General features: G+C 58.7%; 12 protein-coding genes across 12 annotated transcripts in view; 4 read left to right on the top strand and 8 right to left on the bottom strand.

The window, feature by feature from the left end:
* The window catches only part of SPRG_20609 (hypothetical protein), a gene marked incomplete at both ends in the record, with an annotated part of 2,254 nt that extends 1,728 nt beyond the window's left edge, over nucleotides 1-526 (top strand). The window contains 3 exons of the mRNA XM_012347827.1: nucleotides 132-253; nucleotides 288-379; nucleotides 430-526. Coding sequence (XP_012203217.1) covers nucleotides 132-253; nucleotides 288-379; nucleotides 430-526 — 311 coding nt within the window. The remainder of the gene's footprint in view (nucleotides 1-131; nucleotides 254-287; nucleotides 380-429) is intronic.
* A 1,230-nt stretch (nucleotides 527-1,756) lies between these two features.
* Nucleotides 1,757-3,424, bottom strand: SPRG_08487 (hypothetical protein; the record flags this gene model as incomplete). Its single annotated transcript, XM_012347731.1, has 2 exons — nucleotides 1,757-2,988; nucleotides 3,382-3,424. The coding sequence occupies 2 exons, from the start codon at nucleotides 3,422-3,424 to the stop codon at nucleotides 1,757-1,759; spliced, it is 1,275 nt and encodes a 424-aa protein (XP_012203121.1).
* Nucleotides 3,425-4,161: 737 nt separating this feature from the next.
* SPRG_08486 (hypothetical protein) lies at nucleotides 4,162-4,938 on the bottom strand (the record flags this gene model as incomplete). Its single annotated transcript, XM_012347730.1, has 2 exons — nucleotides 4,162-4,838; nucleotides 4,896-4,938. 2 exons carry the CDS (start codon nucleotides 4,936-4,938, stop codon nucleotides 4,162-4,164), a joined length of 720 nt encoding a protein of 239 aa, XP_012203120.1.
* An 82-nt stretch (nucleotides 4,939-5,020) lies between these two features.
* On the bottom strand, nucleotides 5,021-5,326 carry SPRG_08485 (hypothetical protein; the record flags this gene model as incomplete). The annotated part of the gene is made up of 1 exon (XM_012347729.1): nucleotides 5,021-5,326. One exon carries the CDS (start codon nucleotides 5,324-5,326, stop codon nucleotides 5,021-5,023), a length of 306 nt encoding a protein of 101 aa, XP_012203119.1.
* A 523-nt stretch (nucleotides 5,327-5,849) lies between these two features.
* Nucleotides 5,850-6,623, bottom strand: SPRG_08484 (hypothetical protein; the record flags this gene model as incomplete). The annotated part of the gene is made up of 1 exon (XM_012347728.1): nucleotides 5,850-6,623. One exon carries the CDS (start codon nucleotides 6,621-6,623, stop codon nucleotides 5,850-5,852), a length of 774 nt encoding a protein of 257 aa, XP_012203118.1.
* Nucleotides 6,624-6,973: 350 nt separating this feature from the next.
* SPRG_08483 (hypothetical protein) lies at nucleotides 6,974-7,611 on the bottom strand (the record flags this gene model as incomplete). The annotated part of the gene is made up of 2 exons (XM_012347727.1): nucleotides 6,974-7,395; nucleotides 7,443-7,611. The coding sequence occupies 2 exons, from the start codon at nucleotides 7,609-7,611 to the stop codon at nucleotides 6,974-6,976; spliced, it is 591 nt and encodes a 196-aa protein (XP_012203117.1).
* A 3,036-nt stretch (nucleotides 7,612-10,647) lies between these two features.
* SPRG_08482 (hypothetical protein) lies at nucleotides 10,648-11,487 on the top strand (the record flags this gene model as incomplete). Its single annotated transcript, XM_012347726.1, has 1 exon — nucleotides 10,648-11,487. The coding sequence occupies one exon, from the start codon at nucleotides 10,648-10,650 to the stop codon at nucleotides 11,461-11,463; it is 816 nt and encodes a 271-aa protein (XP_012203116.1). The 3' UTR covers nucleotides 11,464-11,487.
* A 665-nt stretch (nucleotides 11,488-12,152) lies between these two features.
* SPRG_08481 (hypothetical protein) lies at nucleotides 12,153-12,797 on the top strand (the record flags this gene model as incomplete). The annotated part of the gene is made up of 1 exon (XM_012347725.1): nucleotides 12,153-12,797. The coding sequence occupies one exon, from the start codon at nucleotides 12,153-12,155 to the stop codon at nucleotides 12,795-12,797; it is 645 nt and encodes a 214-aa protein (XP_012203115.1).
* A 615-nt stretch (nucleotides 12,798-13,412) lies between these two features.
* Nucleotides 13,413-16,255, bottom strand: SPRG_08480 (hypothetical protein; the record flags this gene model as incomplete). Its single annotated transcript, XM_012347724.1, has 2 exons — nucleotides 13,413-14,409; nucleotides 14,797-16,255. The coding sequence occupies 2 exons, from the start codon at nucleotides 16,253-16,255 to the stop codon at nucleotides 13,451-13,453; spliced, it is 2,418 nt and encodes an 805-aa protein (XP_012203114.1). The 3' UTR covers nucleotides 13,413-13,450.
* A 529-nt stretch (nucleotides 16,256-16,784) lies between these two features.
* On the bottom strand, nucleotides 16,785-18,451 carry SPRG_08479 (hypothetical protein). Its single transcript, XM_012347723.1, has one exon. It carries the CDS (start codon nucleotides 18,230-18,232, stop codon nucleotides 16,820-16,822), a length of 1,413 nt encoding a protein of 470 aa, XP_012203113.1. The 5' UTR covers nucleotides 18,233-18,451; the 3' UTR covers nucleotides 16,785-16,819.
* An 807-nt stretch (nucleotides 18,452-19,258) lies between these two features.
* Nucleotides 19,259-21,404, top strand: SPRG_08478 (hypothetical protein; the record flags this gene model as incomplete). The annotated part of the gene is made up of 2 exons (XM_012347722.1): nucleotides 19,259-20,051; nucleotides 20,101-21,404. The coding sequence occupies exons 1-2, from the start codon at nucleotides 19,808-19,810 to the stop codon at nucleotides 21,402-21,404; spliced, it is 1,548 nt and encodes a 515-aa protein (XP_012203112.1). The 5' UTR covers nucleotides 19,259-19,807.
* A 76-nt stretch (nucleotides 21,405-21,480) lies between these two features.
* SPRG_20608 (hypothetical protein) overlaps nucleotides 21,481-22,834 on the bottom strand; it is a gene marked incomplete at both ends in the record, with an annotated part of 1,679 nt that continues 325 nt past the window's right edge. The window contains 3 exons of the mRNA XM_012347826.1: nucleotides 21,481-22,309; nucleotides 22,363-22,720; nucleotides 22,764-22,816. Of these exons, the coding sequence (XP_012203216.1) occupies nucleotides 21,481-22,309; nucleotides 22,363-22,720; nucleotides 22,764-22,816 (1,240 nt within the window). The remainder of the gene's footprint in view (nucleotides 22,310-22,362; nucleotides 22,721-22,763; nucleotides 22,817-22,834) is intronic.

Genomic DNA, 22,834 nt, shown 5'->3' with positions numbered 1-22,834 from the left:
CAAAAAAAAAAAAAAGGCCCTTTTTTTTTTTTTAACTTGGGTGGCGGGTGCTCGGCGAGAACTAAACGTCGTCGTTGGCACCGTCGTCACCGTTCGCACCGGCGTCGTCGTGGGCGCTGCCGTTGTTGTAGGTATCAGCGTTGTTGTGGGTACCGGCGTCATCGTTGGCACCGTCGTCATCGTTGGCACCGTCGTCATCGTTGGCACCGGCGTCGTCGTGGGCACCGGCGTCGTCGTTGGCACCTGCGTCGTCGTGGGCGCTGGTGTTGCTGTGGGTACCGGCGTAGTCGTCGTCGTGGGTGCCGGTGATCGCGACGGAAGGGCTGTCGGGCGTCGCGTTGACGGTCGTGGTGTTTTCGGACGGACTGTCGTTGGCCTGGTTGTCGGGCGGGGTGTCGTCGAGGACGGTGTCGTCGTGTTGGGTGCGAGCGTCGGTGTCGACGCATTCGATGGTACGGTGATGGCTGGCGTCGGAGCAATGGTCGATGCGTTCGGGGCGAGCGTCGATGCATTGGGCGGGAAGTGAATCGTGCCATCGATGGGCGGCAGCAGCGTCGTGACGTTGGTCGGCGGGAGCGAGATCGCGGCGCCGAGTACGGGAGGCCGCACCGCCAGCGCGACAGCGACGTGCGCGAGCAGGAGGACGCGCCGCATGGACCGCAAGAAGGTGAGTGGCACGTCACCAGCCTGTGCGACGGAACGGCGCTGGCATTGCACAGGCTCTGGCTTGCACCGCCTGTCTACACCAACAAGTTGGCTCGAAAAGAACGGTGCGTCTCGCGCCAGCTGTTTGGAAACCGTGGTCGCCTTGCACGGTGGTCATTCTCATTTCTGTGCGATGACGCGGCCCTGATACTCTGTGGTCCAAGTGCCGTAGAGGCACCTCAAGATGCGTCGGGCACTTGCTGTAATAGAAGAATAGAAGCCACCTCGCGGACTTACCCGGCGTGCTGGCTCCGTGTCGTCCAACGTGTTGTCGTCAACGTGGCCGTTGCTGCATCTCGGCGTTCGCCGACCAATCTGGCTCGAGAGTAGGTCTGGGCCAGTCGCGCACCACTTGAGATAACCTCGGCTTCAATGTGGCGTCCGTCGTGGCAGAAAGACGTTGTTGGCCTCCGACGGTAGAGTGCAGCGTCGCGCGCTTCCACGCTTTTGTCCATGGACATCTTGCACGACGTCATGAATCTATCGTTTGCGTTGGTATTTGCGTGCTTGTGAATGGCGAAATGAGAGTGTACCCACCGCCTCCAAATGCCGTGGGAACCTTCTTGCACGTGTACCTCGGGCCACTTTTGACCCCGGGCACCCAATTGTACCGTACCAATTCCACGTACTGCTACAGTTGGGCGGGCACGCAATGGCAGCGCGCGAGCTCATGATTGACTGCAGTCGTTCGCGTCGCCAAGAGTAATAATAGCACTAGATGTCATACTTGGCATACCACCCCGCGGCCTGCTCAGGTCGTTCGAATCGCATCCCGGGAGTGCGCACGTGCGTGGCGAAAAGGCCGCAGTGGCCAAAAGCTGTGGCTAACCTTTACATTGTCCACCACGGCGATCGTCGGGACTGCTGTACGTAGCGAGTACCAGTCGTACAACGTATTGAGCGTGGTGTACTCGTTCAAAGGCACTGCCGTACGAGCCGTGAAGCCCCTTGAACGACACGAATATATTTGATGCATGTATAACTAGCGCCACGTGGAGCAGAGTAAGCAAACTTGATAGTACGTCGATGGGTCCTTAAATAGTCACAACTTCTACACGACGTGGACCTTCGATTGGACCATGTCTTGGAAGCGACTAGAGTCCATGCAAAAAGAGCTGCTGATGCTGTAGTTGCCGCTGCTTTGACCATAGTGCGACGACCCGCCGAACGAGCTCAGCGAGTAGCCGTCGTCCATGCTCTCCATAAGCTGCTCCGTGTTCACCGAGTGGCCCAAATGCACCTCGGAGTCGTCGCGGATCGGCAAGGAGGATGGCGGTGGCGGTGGCGGTGCAAACGACTGCTGCTGCTGTTGCACGGGGTACGGGTTGTGCGGAATGTGGCGGATCGTCTGCATGACGGGCGAGCCCGGGTAGCTCCGCGGCGACTTGTCTTCGGTGAGGCGCTGGAGCCGCTTCTTGTGAACGTAAAACGCAAAGACACCGAGGATCGCAACGACGCCAACGACAGCCGAGACGATGATGAGAATGTTGGACACGTTGCCACTGTCGTTGCCCGACTGCTGGCTCACGGCGTTGGCTTCCGGCGTCGCATTCGACGGCTTCATTGTCTTGCTCGAAGCCATCGGCGTCGTCACTGGAGTTGACGTCGGACCCGAGCGCGAGTCGGTCGACGTTGGTGCCGGGCTCGTACTCGGTGCGTCCGATGAACTGGGGCTCGGAGCGTCTGTCGGCGCCTCCGTCGGGATGCTCGTAGAGCTCGATGGAGCAGGAGACGAGCTTGGCAATGGGCTCGGCGAGGCGCTTGGAGACGCCGATGGGCGAGCTGGTGAAGGGTTAGGTGAAGGCGCTTGCGTTGGCGCCGTCGTGGAAGGGGACGGACTCGGGCGTGGCGACGACGGACTGGGTGGTGCCTGGGTCGGACTGGGTGAAGGCGGCGACGGAGCTCGCGTTGGCGGAGACGGAGTCGGTGCCGGTGGTGATGGACTCGGTGGCGCTGGAGCCGGTGTCGGAGCCTGCGTCGGAGCCGGTGTCGGAGCCTGCGTTGGAGCTGGCGGTGACGGGCTTGGTGGTGGCGGCGTCGGGCTCGGCGGTGAGGGACTTGGGCTCGGCGAAGGGCTTGGCGGAGCCGTCGTCGGAGCATTGGTATCGTTGATAGACGGCTTGGAGGTGCTATTGTTGTTGTCGTTTGCACCAAATCCTTCGAGGTGCGTTGGGATGCCGAGCACAACGATGGGTGTCGCGCCGCGCTGCGCATCGGCAACGACCGCGACGAGTGCAATGAGGAGGCACAGTGCCCAAGATGTCTTGAGCAACATGAAGTACTCTGTACTAGCCAGCGAGACGTGGAATGGCAGCGACTTTGCCATTGGGACACCCACCAAACCGGCTACGTTCAGAACGCGCCAAGGGCTTCGAAAATGCCACGCGTTCTAACTTCGAACTTCGATTTAACTCTATTTCAAGTCTTGCCGTCGCGAGGGCGCATGTACCATCGAATCAAAGTCATAGCGCGAGGCCACCCTCGTATTGCTCCAAGCACGACACAGCAATCCATCTACGCATCCCATGCACAACACCTAGCTCCAAACCAATCGCAACTTGCATGCTTACACTATTTAATGTACATCAGACACAGCGTGCGAACTTCGAATACGGAGTTTCAAAACCAAGTGGTAGTTCGAAACGTGAGAGGACAGTTTCGGTGCAAAAGGTATACGTGGCAGCCTGTGGTGGCCGAGGACGGGCTTGACGTCGCGCATTACTGCTGCAGGCGCCTGACGCCTCGTGGTAGCCAAGAATACGCGGCGACACGCGGTATCTTCCGCGCAACGTCCTGGAGACGGTCGCGCTGGGTGCTCGACATCCTTGGTCGCTCGCTGGTCAAGAGTATCGAGGCTGCAACGCGAGAGACTGCTTCTCCGCACGCCGCTCCAATCTCGTCTGTGCAAGGTGTCGACCAGTGTGTGTCGATGGCCCGGATCCAAGCAGTAATGACCAGAATCATTGACCCGCGACCTATCCAGTACTGTACCGTGTCCTGGCTAGGAACGAGGAAGCTGACAAGGATTCTGCTACCTACACATAGTGTTCTGATTCTCTAACATCGAATCACTCATGCGTCATGTAGCCAGTGTTTGGTTGTCAAGATTGTTGCAGAAGTGGAAGGGTTAATAGCGCTGCTTGTCGTGTCGTCGCGGCAAGAGGATGGATGCGCTCTGTGGCTATTACCTCCACGAGATCCAACGAAGAGCTCTATCCATTCCATAGCTCAACTATTACATATATCTAAACCACGGCCCTTTCGCGTGTTGGATGCCAACAGCCTGCTTTGCAGCACACGCGCCCACAGTCTTCTTTCCGCTTGTCAAATCAACACCTTGTTGCTACTAAAACATCGCTTCGGCTCCATTCACATGGCGTAAAGTCAGGTCTCAAGTATGCACGTTTGTTTATAGACAAAAGGAAATATGGAAAAAGTACTAATACTAAATAGAGGTCAGACGTCGTTCTGGCCGAGGTACACGGGTGTGTCGAGCATGGCCTGGAAGCGTGTCGTGTCCATGTACGGGCTCAGGGACGAGGTTTCTTGGAGCGCCGCCATATCGACGCCGTAGCCCGAGTGCAGCACTTCAATCGCACTGCTGCTGCTGTCATCCTCCTCCTTGTCGTCGTCGTCGTCATAAAGTGACGAATGGTCGTCGTCGCCAAGCTGGGGGGGTGACGCGTCGTCGTCTTCTTCCAAAAGCTCGGACGGGCCTCCGGTCAAGAGCAACCGGTCCGAGAGCACGCTGCAATAGATGTCTTCCGAGTAGCTGCTGTTGAGCAAGGTCGAGTGCGTCGTCGAGATGCTGTTGCCGCCCGCAAACGACGGGCTCAGCGAGTACGCCGATTCAGTGCACGTCTCAAACGGCGGGTCCGTCGTCATCGAGTCCATCAGATCGAAGATCGGGTTGGTGCTTCGGAGCAGCTCGTTTGTGGCTCCGAGGTCGCTCGGTCCGTTGCGCAAGCTAAAGTAGGAGCTGACCGACGAGTCTGATGACGCGACTGGCGACGGTGGCTTCTCGCGCCGCGACTGCCGCACCCAGAGGACAGAGGCGATTGCGACCACGCACCCCAGGGTACCACACACAAGTGGCCACAGCACGCCTGCGCCGAGCATGGAAGTGGCGTCCTCTATGCAGCCATTCGATGAGATGGTACTCACTGCAACGCGGGGATTGGAGGAACTACCGGATGTGGAAAGGGTCGTGGTCGTCGGCAGCATGATGCTCATCGTCGTTGGCTGGGCGGAGGGGAGGGGAACAGTTGTGCTATTCGACGCATGGATCGTAGCCGTTGGCGCCGACGTGTTGGGCTCAAGCGTCGGGCCCACGGTGTCCGGACGTTCGGGGTCCGCGGTCTCGGGCTGTGGGGCTAGGGTCGTCGGGGCCATCGTCGGTCGTGGCGTTGCAGTGGCAATGGGCGTCGTTGTCGGCGTCGTGGTCGGTGTTTCCAGCGGTGTCGTCGTCGTTGGCACCGAGGTTCGTGTTGAGCAGCACCGTCGTCGGTGTCGGCGTCATCGTGGTCGGCTCGAGCAAGAGCGTCGTCGGCGGCTCCGTGTCGTTGCCTTGGCCGGCGGCCAGTGCAGCGCAGGCAGCCAGCAGTCCAAGGAGCTTTGTCATCTTGCCGACTTGATCCGAAATGAGAGCACCGTGCAGACTGCGTGAGCCTGATCCGTGCCATGATTGACGCGGTGCATGGATTTTTCTCAAACCGAGTCTCGATTGGCGTCGCATCGAAAAAACATACCACGTTTTGTATACCGCGGGCTCAAACTCAAGAATAGCGTATATCGTGGCGTCTGTAATGGACGCGAGTGCCACGCCCCGCAAGCCGCAGGCTTCTACCTGGGCTTCTACGCCTGTATGTCGGCGCGTCAGTCGATGACAGCGCGGGCTCACTGCAACGGTCGTGCTGACCGAACCCTGCGATGTTGTCCCCTTTGCCTCCAGTATACACTTGGACACACACAACCAGCGACGTCGCACCCACCGACCGAACGCACCTGCGCGCGGTACTACCATCGGTCGCAAGGACGGCGCCATTACTACCTGTGACGAAGAACACATCGATCCATTATCACGAACGCATTCCATTGATGAACATACCACCATACTATCTCGTAGCACAACCAAGACGATCTCTCTAGAGACAGCACGCTTTTTTGGGCGCGACGTCCGAGTCGAGCGATGCGCACTTGCGCTTGATCGGCAGCAAGGATTTCGTTGATGGTGGCGTCTTAGCAGCAAAGAGGCGGTCTCGGGTCGGGATGCCTTGCTGGGCCAATGGCGGGTCGCCTTCGTACGACACCAAAATGTCGCTGCGGGGCATATCTCCGTATTTCTCAACGAGTCGCTGTCCGAACGCGTCGAGATTGACGGCACCGGGTGGCACAAGGTCGGCGCAGGCCTTTGGCAGCGCAAGCAGCAATCGCTCGAGCACGAGTTCGTCCGTGAGGAGCGCGCGGCCGCGCGTGCGCCGCGTGTAGTCGTTGACGCTCCTGACGATGCTGTGCATGCGCTGGAGGAGCTCGTGGATGCAGTCAAAGTTTGCGTCAAACACGTCATCAAACAAGTCGGCGAGGACGCGCTCCATGGGCGCGTGCGACGACGGATGGTACTCGTCAACGACCGCCGCCCACAGCTTGTGCATGGGCATGTCCTTCGAGAGGCACTCGGCCACAAACGCCGACGGCAAGCTCGCGAACAATGTCTTGCGCAGGTCTGTGATCAGAACGGATTGCACGCGGGACGGCGGCGGCTCGGGCGTCGTGAGCAGCTCAATGTACGAGACAGCAGGCGCAGCCAGGCCTTTCTGGGCAAATACGACCTCGACGTCGCGCTGGCGCTTGGCGAGCATCGCCATCAGCGTTGCCTCCCACGCGACAAAGTCGTAGATGTGGCCGCTGAAGCGCGCCATGGCGGTCGAACGTGCAACGCAGCGCATTTTGTCCAATCACCGATCGTGCTGGACGATCGACCAATGAAACTATTTTCGGCACATGCCACACGATCCGATACAAGTCGCAGGGCGGAGGGCTGACTGATGTGACGAGATATCGAACAATCACGCGTCTCGTGCAGTCTGTATACTAGTTGATTATTTCTAGTTGTAGTAGCTTGGTCTGTCGAGCGGTCCGAACGCCGTCGCTTGCATCTGATATAACTACTGCCCGTCATCCCAGCACGCGACTCGAGTTCACGAGAATGGTATCTAGTGAACGTTCAACTTGACATAATTAAATAGACACACCGCTTGCCGCGGGCGGCTTAAAAAAGGTTGATCTTCATGCGCACCATTTCCTCGAAACGCGTCGAGTCCATGGACCCGAGGTCGGACGAGCTCCGCCTCCCACTCGACGAGTCCGACACATAGTACGGGCTGTCGATCTCGTGGAGGTCCAAGTCCCGCGGGTGCGCCTCGAATTGCGCGGCGACGTCCATGTCGAATTCGTCCGCGCAGGGCCCTAGCACGGCGACCTTGGGTGTCGAGACCGTCGACTTATACGACGATCGCGCGGGCAGCGGCGTTTCGACCGAGAGAAAACTTGGCGAGAGTCCGTGGCTGTCGTGGCCAAGTGTTCGGCGCTCGCGCTTGCGCTTGACGAAGAAAAGGACGATGACGACGAGGAGAATGCCGCAAATTGCGCCGAGCGTAAAGGTTAGCGTTGTGTGGAGCGTCGCGTTGGGGTCTACGCCACGTGAGGAGTCACTGCACGCGTTGAGCTCGGAGGCGTACCCGTCACGACAGTCACGGTCGCGGTCGGCGGGACGGTGGTCGTCGCGGCAGTATTGGACGTTGGTACTGCGCTGCTGGTTGCTGTTAAAGGCGCCGTTGTGGACGGCACTCCAGTCACTGGCGACGTTGTCGGGAGTGAGCTGGTGGTGTTTGCGGCCGCCGCCAGCATTGCCAGCATTGCCAGCATTGTCAGCATGGGCACAAAAGACCGGCTGCTGCGACGTTGCATGCGCGTGGAATCTTTGGAAGTGACCGCGACTTGAAGTGTGATAGACAGGCCGCGCCAATCCGAGGCGCACCCAACTCTGACTAAAAGTCCATATCGGATTTTGGTTTGCCATTCAGCTCAGCCTTACAAAAGCACTCTTTTATATAGTGGATTCCAATAAAAATGAAAATACTTTGTATATCTATTCCATATTGCGTACAAAATCCAAACTCCACGACGCGAGGTGGTATCGTGGCTACCGCACGGGGGTCATAAAGGCGCCAAGTCTGAGATATATGGTACCCAGAACGCGCGCTTTGGCTCATTTCTTGAAAAGGATTGTCTGCAGCTGGCACAAGCATTGACCAGCCCAGCTCGTCACAATCGACGAGGTGGCCGCACCACTGCGACATCGACCATCAACGGCAGCCGAGCGTCATCCAGAGGCGTCGATAACTGCACACCATGTCAGAACACGACGCGTATGCACAAGCTCGATTACGAGCGCTGGGCAGCTGCATATAACACGCATGCGTCCTCTGCAAAGGCACGCTTGAAATTCCAGCTCGGCAGGCGCAAAATGATGCCGTTGAGAAGTGGCCCAACAACTTGCCATCTCTGGACTGCGGCAGCTTGTCCCAGCGCATCATGGGCAGCATGTGGGAGTACGAGCTCTACTGTACTAGTACGTCTATGTCAAGGACATGGCCGCCCGCACCGAGTCGCTCTTGTGCTCTACTACTGTTTCGCCTCGTACCTCGGCAAGCGGTCCTCTCCATCTCAAATCAAGCAAAAGGAACTTCTCAACACACTCCATCCGAGCAAAGACGAGGGCGGCGACCAGGAGAGGGACTCGAGTTGCGTCTTTCTTCTGGTCGCCACAGGCTGTTGAGTGACTTGACAGCCTGTGGCGTCCGAAAACGACCCAGAAGTGCGACGCGCACGAGTTCTCTTGTGCGAAAACAACGATGACAGGGTCAAAGACTACCGTGGCAACGAACGGCAAAGCATTCCAGCACATTGCTCGTTGGATTGTCTATCTATTAATTGAATAAGGACTTTTTTGCGCGAAGCGCGGCACGAGCGCAGCGAGGGCACCCGGCGGTAGCCGGGCCCGTGCGCTAGCACGGCAACGTTATTGGAGCTCTAAATAATGTGTTTTGACGCGCGTAGCGCGTCGGGAAGGGTCACATTCGGTTAAGTACGTCTGGCCTGTTAAAGTCACACTTTTTGACTTGGTGTTTGTAGCAACGTTACAAGTGCGCATCCGTACTTAAGGGAACCGCGCGCAGCGCGCCACGAGCGAAGCGAGTGCACCCGGCGCAGCCGGGTCGTGCGCGGTAGCGCACACCACGAGCGTAGCGAGTGCATCTGGTGGTAGCCAGAGTCCACGCGGTAGCGCGGTTGTGGCATATGCCTTTGGTGTTTGTAGTATTATCATATCGCACTTAATCGGACCTGATCCGCGCGCAGCGCGCCACGAGCGAAGCGAGTGCATCCCGCGATAGCTGGATTCCGCGCGGTAGCGCGGTAACGGCATATGGCATGTGCAAGCGTAGCGAGTGCTTTTGGCATGGATGCGCGAAGCGCCAACCACGAGTGTAGCGTGCGCACCTGCGGTCGTGCACGGCAGCGCGGTAGGATGTGTTCGCGCGCTTGCATCCGGCGGTGGATGGATAGCGCGCGGTAGCGCGGTTGGGGCATAGACCATGTGCGAGCAGAGCAAGTGCATGTGGCATTGATGCGCCAACCACGACCGTAGCGTGGGCACCTCCGATGGTGCACGGCTTCGTGTTAGGATAGTGTGCGCGCGCTCGGCCACGATGTGGCGGCGCGGCGCAGAGAGGCGGTTAATGATGGTGGTCATGGTAAAGAGGCGCTTATATATGCCGTGTGCGCGCGTTGCGAGTGCGTTTGGCATCGATGCGCCAACCACGAGTGTAGCGCGAAGGCGCAGAGCAAAAGCTCCGGTCATGTTGGGACGCCAGTGTTGGGCGACCAGCGCGTGCGGGAGTCGCGGCAGCGCCAAGCTGCGAGCGCCGCGGCACCAGCGACTGCGATGGAAGGAACCCACTGGAAGGAACCAAGGAGCTGCGATGTTAGTTTGCTGCCGACGGCTTGGATGATTGTCTATCGTGCTGCACTTTCTGGGAAATCGCGCGTGTAGGACGGCCTGCGACGGAGCGACGAAATTATGGCACTGCATCACGAGACGGGTAGAATAGCTGGGCCGGGCCGAGTACATAGCTGATTCGACGCCGTTCGGCGCACCGCAGCGAAGCGGAGGTCGCTTTCGGCGCACGCGCCCATCACACATTTGCCATGTGAATGCGTTTCTGCATTGGGCAGGGTGTGCTGAATGGTACATGAAAGCGAACACCGATGATTGATGGCATCCACTCAGTCCATGCTACGACACCGACGCACCGCTAGATTGCACGCTGCCCCGATACCAAACTGAAACCAAAAGATTCCACTGCACCCTGCACATACCTTCTACACAAACGAAACTACTGCGCATGCGACGCCGAAAGACCGCTAGATGGCCCACCGGCCCTATCTAAACCACAAAGATCAACCACGCCCTGCCCCAAGAAAACACGAGGTGTGGGGCAGGGTACGTTGAACGTTGCACGCAAATGCACATGATTCCGTACACCGACGAGTCCAAACTACGACACACGCAGTACACGATCCCACCGCTAGATTGCACGCTACCCCAATGCGAAACCTCGACCAAAGAGCTCCTGCCCCAAGAAAACACGGGATTCACCCTAGTTTGCACAGTAGAGTACAGTAGTTATGATACGTTCAAAAGTCAACAGCAACAGAACAGCGACGGTCGTCTGCGACCAACGCGTTCTGTTGATTTTACAGGTCGTCAAGCTGGAATTGAGTTGATGGATGTTCACGCCGTTGCCCCGTCAGAAAAAGAATATACATTGCGAGAGGTGTTCTAGAGCGTCAGTTGAGATCCGACATCGAGACCTTTCTGTCATGAGCATCCTCTCAGCTCTTCGCCACACTTCGCAGCACGGGTCGCTTCTCCCGCGCCGCTTCTTCTCGATCCCCAGCTCTCGCCCACTTGCGCTCGTGGTCGCCCGGCACAAGCTAGCGCCAGAAGCACCGGACCGCTTTTACTTCCACTACAGCAACCCGATCGACTGGCCCCTTGTGCTCCAAGACGAGCTGGGACTCCCACGGACCCCGAAGGTCCTCAGCGTCTTTAGCTCGTTCAGTGGCGAGTCGGATCCGGGCGTCCCAGCGACCTTCAACATTTCGTACGACAAGCTCATGGACACCAAGGCGTACTTTCAGGAACAGGAAAGACGCTACAACGAGCTCATGGCTGCTTTCAAGAAGAACGGCCAGATTCGTGATGCACACATCAAGGCTCGCGATGCAGAGATGGCAATCCTTTTGAGAGATGCAAAGGACTTGCGCGAGAGATGGGCAGCGCTCGAGCACGAGCGCGATCTCGACGAGCTCGGCGACTTTGCCGTTCGATACTGCGAGTTTAAGATCGCCTCGCAGCCACGTGCGCCGACGGTGAGCGCAGGGAAGAAACGCAAGTCGAAGAAGAGCAAGAAGTCATCGAAGCACGCCAACGGTCACTCTCTGGTACCTACTGTGCGTCCAAGCAACGAATGGGTCTTTCGTCCCTACCGCTACACGAAGCTCTGCGAGATCATCGCCAAGCTGACACCAGATGATTTTCCGGATCAACCCGACGCCAAGCTCGTCTTTCAAGCAGGGCTCGAGGAGTTTGAGCGCTTTGCCACCGAGGCTCAGAAGCGATTCTCGCTGCTTTAAAAGGTCCAACGAGGCGCATTTACGTTCACACTTGGTACTTACTTTCCTTCGGGGCCAGAGCGCCACTCATGCATACAAAAGGGATGAAACGGGCTACCGCCTTTTTAGGTGGACCCGCGGATTGCTTGAATACTGTACATTACCGGAACCGGTAAGCTTGTGATTGTAACTCTAACATATGCACCCAAGGTATTAATACATGTTACATTTACATGAAACACGTCATCGATACATCGTTAAGTTGAAACATTGAAACTAGGTAGCTACCGTAATATATGTCTGGATGGTCCACTAATTGCTCTTTGTTGTTGCACAGCATCATTGCACTACATGTCGTCATCAATATATACTAGTATACATCGTGAGCAATAACAGTCCATCGCAACGAACGAGGCAGCGGCGATTTTGGCGCGCAAAATCTCGCTAAAATCTCGCTATCTCAGCAAACAGCACAGACGTGGTCGCCATGCCTTAATAGAGGTTTTAGGCGCCATATTTTTTCGTCCTATCCTCCTCATTAGATTCCCATTTATATACAAGAAGGTAGATTGTTCAAAAATATTTCTATTATCTAAATATGCCTTCTCCGCGATATTAAATAGTAGAGGTCTACGTTTACCTCCCTATTTCGATTCGACTTGATACTGCATTTTTCGCGTTGCAGTCCGACCATCAAGGCTCTTGTCGGTATGCACGTCGTCTCGGCTCTGCGTCGCGCGCCGCCGGGCCGGTCGTACTTCTCGCGCTTCTCCTCGTTCACTAGCGCGAGCGGCCGGGTGCTGGTGGTCGCTCGCCACGAGCCCGAGACACCCAAGCCCCAAGATCCCTTCAGCTTCTACTGCAACTTCCGCGACCCGGTCGACTGGCCCAAGGTGCTGAAAGAGAAGCTTGGGCTTCGACGGCTCCCGAAGGTCCTCAGTGTCGTCGACTCGCTCGGCGACGAGTCGGATCCGGGCGTCGCGACGACCTTTACCGTCACGTTTGACGCGACCAAGGTTGAAGCTTGCGATGCAGAGCTCGACGAGCACGTGCGTATGTCGAACGCTCAACTCCGCGATGCCAAGAAAGCCATGGAGAAGGATGCCAAGACCTACTATGCTGATGTCAAGGCCTACAAGACACGGATTGCAACGCTCGAGAAAGACTTGAAGGACTCACGCGCGTCTTGTGAAGCGCTCGAGCACGAGCGCAAGCTCGACGAGCTCGGTGAGTTTGCCGTCAAGTACCGCAAGTTTATTGTCGGCTTTGAGCCGACCGCGTCGCCGCCGAGCAGCGGAAAAAAACACGTACGGCAAGTCCAAGGTCAAGAACCGCAAGTCGACGAGCAAGGATGAGAGCAACACGGCCAATACAAAGACCAAGATGTCCAACCAGACGTCCAAGTATGCCCATTTGAACCCGGCTTGGGACTCTGCTGTTTCCCGCCGCAACAGCCGTGCTCACGTGCCGTATTGTTACGGCAATCTTTGCGCAACCATCGACGCGTTGAAGCCCAATGACTTTGCAGACTGCCCCGACGCCAAATCCGTTTTTCAGGAGGGACTCGAAACGTTTGAGCGCCACGCTTCGGACGCCCAGAAGAATAATCCCCATTTCCGTTAATTAATCCTCAACACGACTTTTCACGTCGTGTTGCACTTCCTACATTTCTTATTGCAGGAGACCCTCGTATGCCATGAGCGCTACTTCTGTTGCTAAAATCGCCCATGAAAACAATAATAGAGCACCATCGCTACAACCACGACTCCAACGACTCCAACTACACCTGTGATGTCAACGGGAGGACAGAAGAGTGTTGGCTATCCTAGTTCCGACATCAAGAAACGTACTACAAGACCAGGCGGAAAACACTTCGCAACCACCAAGTCTTTTTTTCTCACGCGACCTGGCAACCTAGCAAAATGGCTTCCTGCAGACAGGTAGCGCCTCAAAGTTGATGGCTCGACACACGGGCGGTCGACGTGTTCCTTGAGGTCCACGATGACGTCTACCAGACTTTCGTATCGAGGAGATCCACCACCTCGTCGCACTTGGCGTTGACGTATTCTTTCGAGAGCGCAAAGACGGACGACGACAACGTGAGGCGGTAGCCGTACGCGAGTCGCCCGGCGTCGCTCACGTAGTCGTCAATCTTGAGAAACGCAATCTCGACCTGCGGGCCAAAGATCGTCTGCAATACAGGCGACAACTTGGCGTCCGAGAAGCCGTCGTTGATCCAGAAGCTAATGTCGCGCGTCCACATGAGCGGAAAGCACGCGCTGTGGCCGATCGCGTCGCCGCAAAACACATGCGTGAGCCCGGCGTGCGTCCGAAAGGCCTTTTCTTGGAGGCGGTGGCCGACGCTGTTGTAGCCGAGCTGAAAAAGTGCGTCAACTGGCGCTTCGTGGACGTCGTAGAGGAGAAAGCCGGCGCTCGCGGCGCACTGCGCGACCTGCCACGTGTCCCCAAAGGCGCGGACGATGGTCTCGGCCGGCGTGCCACCTTGGCCCGCACAGAGGGTGACCCAAATTTGCCCGTGGGGAGCGAGCACGTGATGGCAGCTATGAAAGAACTGCGTGAGGAGCTGTCGGTGCTTGTTGATCTTGTTGCGCTTGTTGCCGCCCTCGGCGTAGTGCGGAAAGTTGAACACGATCCGGTCAAATGGCTCAGGACCCAGCAAGTCTTTGTACGTTTCGAGCTTGGTCGCGTTAAAGTCATGGAGCACCGTGATGTCGTGGTCGCGGATCTCGGCCAGCTTGGCGGCCGAGCCAGGGTACATGCGTGCGAGCTCGTCCGCCGTGTCGAGTGACGTGGCTATGATGCGCAGGCGAGGCAGCGGTCGGCGCTGGCGCTCGGCGTGCAGATGCCGGGCGAGAGCGCATGTGTAGGAGAAGTTGCCGTCACCGACAATGAGCACGGACGCTGGTGCAGCACCGACGAGGACGCCGAGGTCCGTGAGGTCGCCAACTCCAGCGCGCATCCTACGGCCAATTGGAAAATTACCCAATCGCTGTGCACGAAACAAATCGAAATGGACCAATCAGCGTTGCCTATCATGGTGTGTCTCTGCCGATTCCAACATCAAGGCGAACCTGTCAAAGCCAAACCAGCATCGTGTGCTTGCTTCTACCAATGATGGTCAACCAAGCAAGCACTAGAGAAGCTTACGAGTCCATCGGGTTGTTCTGAAGCCTTTTGTTTGCACGGAGGCATGCTATCGCGGCATGTCCAATCGACCATAGTACAACCCATGTTGGTTTTTATTCCCTTGGTCACGACGCGGAAATTGATGCAACGACCCACACGGTTGTGCCATGTACTGCAGTAGTCTCAAAACTCAGTTCATTTCGTTACGCGACGATTTGACCCGAAGTACGAGCGGCGAGAGCTCCGGGGTTCGAAGTCCTGTCGCTTCACTGAGCGCGGCCAGATGATTCATGATCGCAGTTTCCGAAAAGATCCAAAAGAGAACACAGGCCGCGGCCGCGCCCAAGGCGACGAGCGGGTCGACACCGCGCGGGGCCATCACCATGAGCACTTGGCCGCTTGCAAGCGGGAGAAGCGGCCAGCCCACCATGAGGGCCCACCAGCAATGGATGATGCGCTTCACATTGTGCCGATCCGTCGTCGCAGGCTGTGCGCCCCAATAGTGCAGTCCGCGCAGCAGAAAGATCCACACCATGCAGAGTGCCATGGCGCCAAAGAGCAGCCACACAACCGCACCGTCGAGCCTTTCATTCCGCAGGACCGCTTCCGCAATGAACTTCATGCTGACGCCCAGCGCCAAGATGGTCGGGAGCAGCAGCACGTGGAGAAACGTGAACAAGGACGCGCGCCGCACCGACTGGTGCACCGCGTGCATCGTCCGCGGCGGTTTGACCGCAAAGTAAAAGAGCGCGAGGGCAAAGTTGACGAGCATCGAGAGCAGCATCATGACGTAGAAGCGGCTTGGGAGCGGCGACGACACGTGGCGGCTGTTGATCACGGCGCTCACGACAGCTTCGCCGAGCGCGACAAGCACCAGCGAGCCTTCGCGATCGGTCATGTGCTCGACGTTGACCGGGATACCATCGCCTGGCGCGACACACCAGTGTCGAATGCGACTTGCGTAGAGCACGACAATCTCGAGCACCAGCAGGACCCCGTACGCGCTGGAGCTGCACGTCGGACGGGCGATTGCGAGCAGGAGCACGGTGCAGCTGCACGCGAGGATCGCCATGTCGACGCGGAGACGGTCCCGCGATGCAGGCAGCACGCGGTAGACGGCGGCGTTCATCAAGAGCAGCGCGACGCGCACGAGGAGCAGGCCGATCGAAAAGTGCCGGCCGGGCTCGCTTGCCAGCACCATGGTGCCAAGACCGCCGAGGAGGATGAACAGCAGCGCGTAGTGCGCGAGCGACGACTCGCTGAAGCGGCCGTGGAAGTGCGCGTACCAATGCCAACTCGTGACGTACAAGCTCGTCATGAGGCCGAACGCGATGAAGCCGCCGAGCGTGAAGTCGTCTTTGAGCTTCTCGGCCACGTTGGCGAGGAGGATGAATAGCAGCGCGTAGTGTGCGAGCGACGACTCGCTAAAGCGGCCGTGGAAGTGCGCGTACCAATGCCAGCTCGTGACGTACAAGCTCGTCATGAGGCCGAACGCGATGAAGCCTTCGAGCGTGAACTCGTCTTTGAGCTTCTCGGCCACGTTGGCGCAGGCCGCGACGAGCACAAGGTCCAAGAAGAGCTCGAACCACTCGGAAGATTTCTCTTCGTACTCGCCGCTCCAGTCGGCCGAGAGGCGCGGGCGGCTATGGAACGTGCGCAACTCCATCTCGGAATTGAGCTTCTGCGCCACCCACGCCGCCTCGCCAATGAGATACCGCGAGGCAACGCCGTGTCGCAGGCCATACGTGGCAGCACCAGGCGCCAGTTCCTGTCGATTCGAATTTCACACTACAAATATTTGTAGAAATCCCAGACCTCTCTCGCACTTTCGTCCATCAAGCAGCGAGACCGGACGTCAGTTCATTCCGTGTCATACCGAGGCCTCAATGAACCATCCGAGGCATCCGGCACCATGCTTGCTCAGGGGGGTCGCCACGTTAGGCAAACCAAGGCCATTGGGTGCGCTACCGAGTAGTGCTGCCACCGCTCCATGGTGACTGGGCTCGTGATGTGCTATAACTATAAGTGCTGCAGTACGATTGCGAGCTGCGTGGACGCGGTCCGAGGTCAACTGTAGCAACCTTAGTAGTGCAACACACGCTGGTGTTATGACCAACATGTCAATGGCCGGTAGGGCAGAATGGCCTCGCCGACTCGAGGCCACTCGGCTCCAACTTCAAAACTCAAGCAAAGACCTCCTGCATTGATGGTCTGATGCGAGGTCTGCCGCCTAGCTCGACAGCAGCGGGCTTTTTTCAGTGCGAAGGTGGTGGATGTCGCCGTAGCCCGTCGCGGCGAGAAGGTGCATGATGGCCGTCTCGCTCACAAGCCACACGACAACGCACGCAACAGCGACGCTGAGCGCGGTGATCGGGTCCACGGGTCCTTGCCAGCTCAACGCGTATGCGCATACCAAGAGCAGAAGGGGCCACACGACAAAGATGCTCCACCAGGCGTACTTGATGCGCTTGACGCACGGCGGGTCCGTCGCTTCGGGTTGGCGGCCGCCAAAATGCAGGAGACGCAGCACAAGCATGAGCGTCATCGCAGCCGAGATCGCACCAAAGAAGAGCCATACGGACGTTGGCGCGAGCAACTCGTCGGCCAAGACGGCCGCCGACACGAGCTTGGTGCCGACGCCAACGACGAGCAAGGTCGGCACGAGCGCAAAGTGCACGTACGTGAACACAAAGCCCGTGACGTACGACCGGCGCAGTGCGTGGAGCTCGCGCGGCGGCTGCAGCGAAAAGTAGTAGATCGCAAGCGACAGGATCACAAAGAGCGAGAGCTGCATGGCGACGTAGAAGCGCGGCGTGAGCACAAGGTCGCGGCTGTTGATGACGGCGCTCACGACCGACTCGCCGAGCGCGACCATGACGAGGCAGCCCTCGCGCTCGTTCATGTGGTCAATGTTGAGTGGGACGTGCACGGTGCGAAAGCGGAGCCAGACCGCGGATGCAAACTGCATGACCGATTCGAGCACGAAGCCGAGAAGGTATGTCGGCAGCGTGAACGACGGCGGCAGGTGCAAGCTCGCAATCAGCAGTGCGATCGAGACAAGCTGCAGCGAAACGTCAACACGGAGCTTGGGACGTGCGCGCGGGAGGCAGCCATAGACCGAGAGCTTCATCAGCACGATCGACGAGCGCAAGACGATGAGGCCGAGTGTAAAGGTCGGTGACGGCTCCGACGACAGTACCATTGTGCCGAGGCCGACGAGAAGCATGTACAGGAAGAGATAGTGCAGCAGCGACGTCTCGCTGTAGCGCGCGTTGAAGAGCGTATACATGTGCCACACCGAGACGTACACGAGGCTCATGGCACCAAAGAGGAGGAGGCCATGGACGCTCACGTCTTCCTTGAGGCCTTCGGCGACGTTGGAGCAGGCAGCGACCATGATGAGGTCGAGGAAGAGCTCGAACCAGCCCGCCGACTTCTCCTCGTACTCGCCGCTCCAGTCGGCAGACAGCGTCGCGCGCCCATAGAATGTCCGGAGCATCGCTTTCGCCAAGTAAAAATCGGCATGTGCCACTTGCCACCGCCTGTCGCCGCGCATGTGATAGGGCGGAACACCTGCCCACAACCAGTAGTTGCATCGCTCGTTCAGACCACACGCTGGAGCGCTGCGTGTCGGAGTAATCATCCTCGGCTAGCTCCCTCCGTTGCCTCGGCAAAGTCGTTGAATGCACGAGTGCCTTTATAGCCTTTAGGCTTGCGGCGTTGTCACTGGCTTGTACCGCACCATCTAGCGACGGCGACGTCCTGTGTCGCTCACTCTCGCTACGGTTGGCGAGTTGCTTGGTGGGCTGGAGGTGAGCTCGGCTCGGTATTTCTCGAAAAGGCGTGAACGGGTTCGAATTTTAGGCTCCGCCAATGAGCGGCCGTGCACGCAGCATACGCGCTATTGATTGGATGAGCGCATTCTACATTCTGTGCTGTCTGATTGGCCGACGTGAGATCTTGCCAACACGACTTGGACGCTCTTCCGTGGACTTGGCGGCAAGACGACCGAGTCGATGCTCTTGCTGCGTGGTCTTTCAACGGCTGCATTGCCATCGCCATATTGAACGTGTTGAACATACTGTGTGACCCTGTGTGTGACCGCTTCCTGGCACTTTTTAAAAATTCCCTCCTCCCACCCTTGTCGTCGACAGGGCTACGCACCTCTACGAGCCCCTCAGCGAGACCGACCCATCGGTACAGGCTTCTTGGAAGGTCCAGGGACACACCTTGTTACACAGCATTTTGCCGCCAGCGATGGCACGTTGCGCACATGAATGACACCCAAGGCGCGCGAGCTCAAGGGACATCCAAATTGATTTTGTCCTTTGCGAATAGTAGAAGAGCCTTGACGACTCGGATTTATTCGCAGCGAGACAGGAGCCGATGTGCACCTAAGTGCGTCGTCGCAGGGGTTCTTCCAGGCTTCTGGATAAGTCAATCGGTGACGTCCACGACCAGCGCGATGCAAGAAAGATCCCCAACGCGATATCCAATAAAAAGAATTCGTGTCCATTGCCTTGGTTGACGTATGCAACATAAACATTTGTAATAAAACGCCCTCGGCCAGTCGCTTGGAATAAAATGCCATACGGTCTATACAAACAGGTATATATTTCTTTGAATTAAAAAAACGCGGCGCCGGCGGTCCGAGATTTTCTTTCCGCTTGCAACGGGGAAGACAGCAGGAGCCGCAGCACGACGCCGAGCGCAGCATGAACGACCGACCGACGACGCATGAAGATGCTGGCGAAGGAACCCAGGCCGAGGGACATGCGTCGGCCTCGACCGCAGGCAGCATCGACCTCAACGTCAAGACCCTCGACCACCGCGTCTTCCGCGTGACCCTCCTCGCGTCGTCGTCCGTGCCACAGCTCAAGCGCAAGATCGAGGACGAGACAGGCGTCGTCTCGGACCGCCAGCGCCTCATCTTCCGCGGCAAAGTTCTCAAGAACGAGCGCGATCTGGCGTTCTATGCGCTTGAAGATGGACACACGTTGCACCTCGTAATCCGGCCTTTGGACGCGGAACAAGCAGTGGCCACGCCTGAGCAAGCGCCACAGCGGGCGCCGACGCCGTCGCCGACCGCGAGCAGCACCTCATCGACGAACGATGAACCGGATCCGTCGCTGCTCAACCCGTCGGCGAACACTGGTGGATTGCCGATGAACCGCGTCCTCATGGGGCAACGATCACGCTCCCGGAAGGCCAGCGGGGCATGCCCTTCTTGCAGTCGATCCTCTCCAACATCATGAGCACAGTGCAGGGACTGCACGACGAGAACGGTGAAGTGGCGCCACCGGAACCGGCGCAAGCACCGCAAGAAGCCCCGCGGCCGCGCGGTCGCACTGTGAACGCGTCACCCCTCGAGCGGGTCGTCCGACGTGCTTCAAGCAACCGCTCCCGCGCCAGCCGCCTTGAGAGCACGCTGCGCACGATCTCGCAGTACTTGGACAACGCAGGTACTTTTGTGGTCATCACATCGAGGCGCATGGTGCGATCGTGCTGTAGCAACTGCCTTTCCGGCGAGCGTGACCGAAGCCACGAACATTCCGGCGCTGAACGACGCCGACTTTGAGACGCTTCGAGACCAACTCGCGTCGTATGTGGCGCTGCTCGAGCGCTTCCAGCCGCAACTGGCGCACATCCCGACCACCTTGCAGCTGCTCCATGCGCTCCGCGACGATCGCACCGCCCAAGGGCCGTTGGTGGTGCCGTTTGTACGCGCTATCGAGACGCTCCAAGCGTTTGGCGATCTCTGCAAGCTGCTTGCGCTCATGAGTCGCCGTCTCTTTCTGCGCTTCCACAGCACGGACGCCTTCAACCCGGCGTCGGCTGACCAGCCCACCGCACCAGAAGTGCAGCCAAACGAGAGTACGCCGACCGACGAAACGACGCGGGCGCAGCGCATGTCGCAGCTGTACTCGATCATGATGAACCAACTTGGCGGTGGCGATGCCAATGGTAGCACGAACGGTCCAAGCATTGTACAGGCGCAGATCCCGCTACCGGCCGGGCTCCTTCAGCAGCTTCGCGAGAGCCTCCCCGAAGGTGCGGACCACGACCATTTTGAATTCGAAGCGACGATTCCGATCTGGCAAGTGATCCCGATGCTTCAGCCGACGACGACTGCGGCCCCGCAAGAGCCTGCTGCCGCACCGCCTGCCCCGGCCGCTGCGCCATCGACCTCGCCGCAGTGGGACTTTGAGGGCTTTGCGCAGTTCCTCATGGCCGAGGTCCCCGCGCTCGAGCTCTACGGCATTCTGAACGGCCAGCGCGCGAGCCTCCAAGCGCTCCTCCGTCGCATTGGTTCGCGCATGCTGGAAGGCCCCGAGATGCCTCCGATGGCGCCCGGCAGCAACCGCGAGTGGTCGACACGCTTTATCAACGCACTCCGTGATGCGGTCGGGCGCGGCCCGCGGTTTCCATCCCCGGTCTTCCGCTCGAACGTGCTCTCGGAGCTCGTCGAGCGCGTCTCGCCGTTCATTCCGGAGCTCATCCACCTCTGCATTCGCGCGACGACCGTCACGACGTCGCCGACCCACGCCTCGGCGGTGGCGTTCATGGACACGGTCGTCGAGTTTCTCGGGCACATGGCGCGCCAGTTTGTGACGGACCTGCGCGCGTTGCTCGTGGATGCGACAACTCCGACCGCCACAGCCCTCGAGCGCGTCCTCAACCACTGCGGTGTCCACGGGCCGTTTGCCTCGTTTGCGGTCGACGCGTTCCTCAACTGGCCCGCCGTCGGTGCGTCGCGCCGCCGACCCGCCGATGCGCCTTCGGCGCCGGATGCCAAGCGACCGCGCCGTGCGTAGGCGACATTGGTATTTTATAATAATTTATCTTTTCGAGATGCAACGCGCTAGCTTCTTTGCCGTCTTCTTGGTTGTCTTATCGGCGGCTGTGGCTCGCGTCCGCCACCATGTCGTCGTAGAGGCGCTCAAAGTGCAGCGCGGAAAACGGCGTGAACGTCGCCGCGTACTCCCAGAGACAGGTCGCGAGCTCGTCCATGGCCATGTCGTCTTCGCGACACACGAGGCTGTCGATGACGTGGCCAATCTCGACAAGGTACTTGCTCACTTTCTCGACGAGCACGTCGTCGCTGTGGTCTTCGCCCCACGACGAGATCTTCTGCACCTTCTTGAGCGTCACCTTGACGTCCTTGAGAAGCGCTTTAGGATCCCACTTGTCGACGAGCTGCTCGGACGTCAGAAGCACCTTCGTGGGCTTTTGGGGCGGCATGATGCGAATGTTCTTGCCGCCGTACCGTGGCATGATCGTGTTGGCACCACTGGTCGTCTCGTCATCGGCCGAGATCTCGCCCTCCTCTTCGCTTTCGACCGGCGCTGGCGGCAGCACGCGCAGTTGCTTCCCGCCAAACGATGGCGTCGGCTGCTGGGCCACGTGCTCGCGACGGATCGAGTCCGACGTCGACGACGTTGCGAGCGGCTTGCCCGACGGCGACGGCAGCTTGCGCAAAAGGTCCTCGGCGCGGCCCTTGAGGCGTGTGCCGGTCAGCACGCGATGCTTCTCGAACGCGAGCTTGGCGTCGCCGAGAATGTCTTCCCAGTACCCGACGCCGTGGATGTACACGCCAAGCAGCAGTGCGCGGTCCTTGGCTGGCGACCAGTCGCACTCCTTCTCGACGTAGCCCCACGCGGGCATTTGCTCAATGCCGAGATCGACGAGGTCGCGGCGCGAGGTCGCGAGCCCATACGCACTAGCCATCGTGATATAAGACACGGGATCATCCTCAGATGAGCGACGACATACCCTTGGCTTGGGTTGCCCGATTTTTTCAGCGCCCGCTGGACCGCGACGCGGAGCTTGAGGTTCTCCTGGAGACGCTCGATGAGCGCCGCGGGCTTGATGTCGACGTCGCCAAACTTGACGTTTTCCTCCGAGAGATTGGCGTGGCAGAGACTGACAATCTCGTTCGATACGGTTTGAATGATGTCGTCTGGCAGCTTGAGACTGTTGCAGAGCTTGGCGCGCACAATGTAGTTGGGCTGCCGCAGCTCGTCGCAGAACGTACTGGGATCTTCGTTGCAGCCCGGAGCGTCCGTGAGGTCGCCGTACCGCTGCAGCGCCTTGTGGATGGTGCGGACGATCTTGGGATTCGTGCGCGCATCTACAGCAAATGAGAGAGACGACAGGACGGGCCGTGTAGGTACCGGCGAGGAGGTCGGCCGGATCGGCGTCGGGCGGCGGGGATCCCCCAGGTGCGCTGGAAGCAGTCACCGTC

Source organism: Saprolegnia parasitica, assembly GCF_000151545.1.
Source record: "Saprolegnia parasitica CBS 223.65 unplaced genomic scaffold supercont2.38, whole genome shotgun sequence".
In the NCBI taxonomy this organism is placed as follows: Eukaryota; Oomycota; class Saprolegniomycetes; order Saprolegniales; family Saprolegniaceae; genus Saprolegnia; species Saprolegnia parasitica.
Note: the sequence above shows the minus strand (reverse complement) of the source record. Positions and strands in the feature narration are given on the sequence as shown.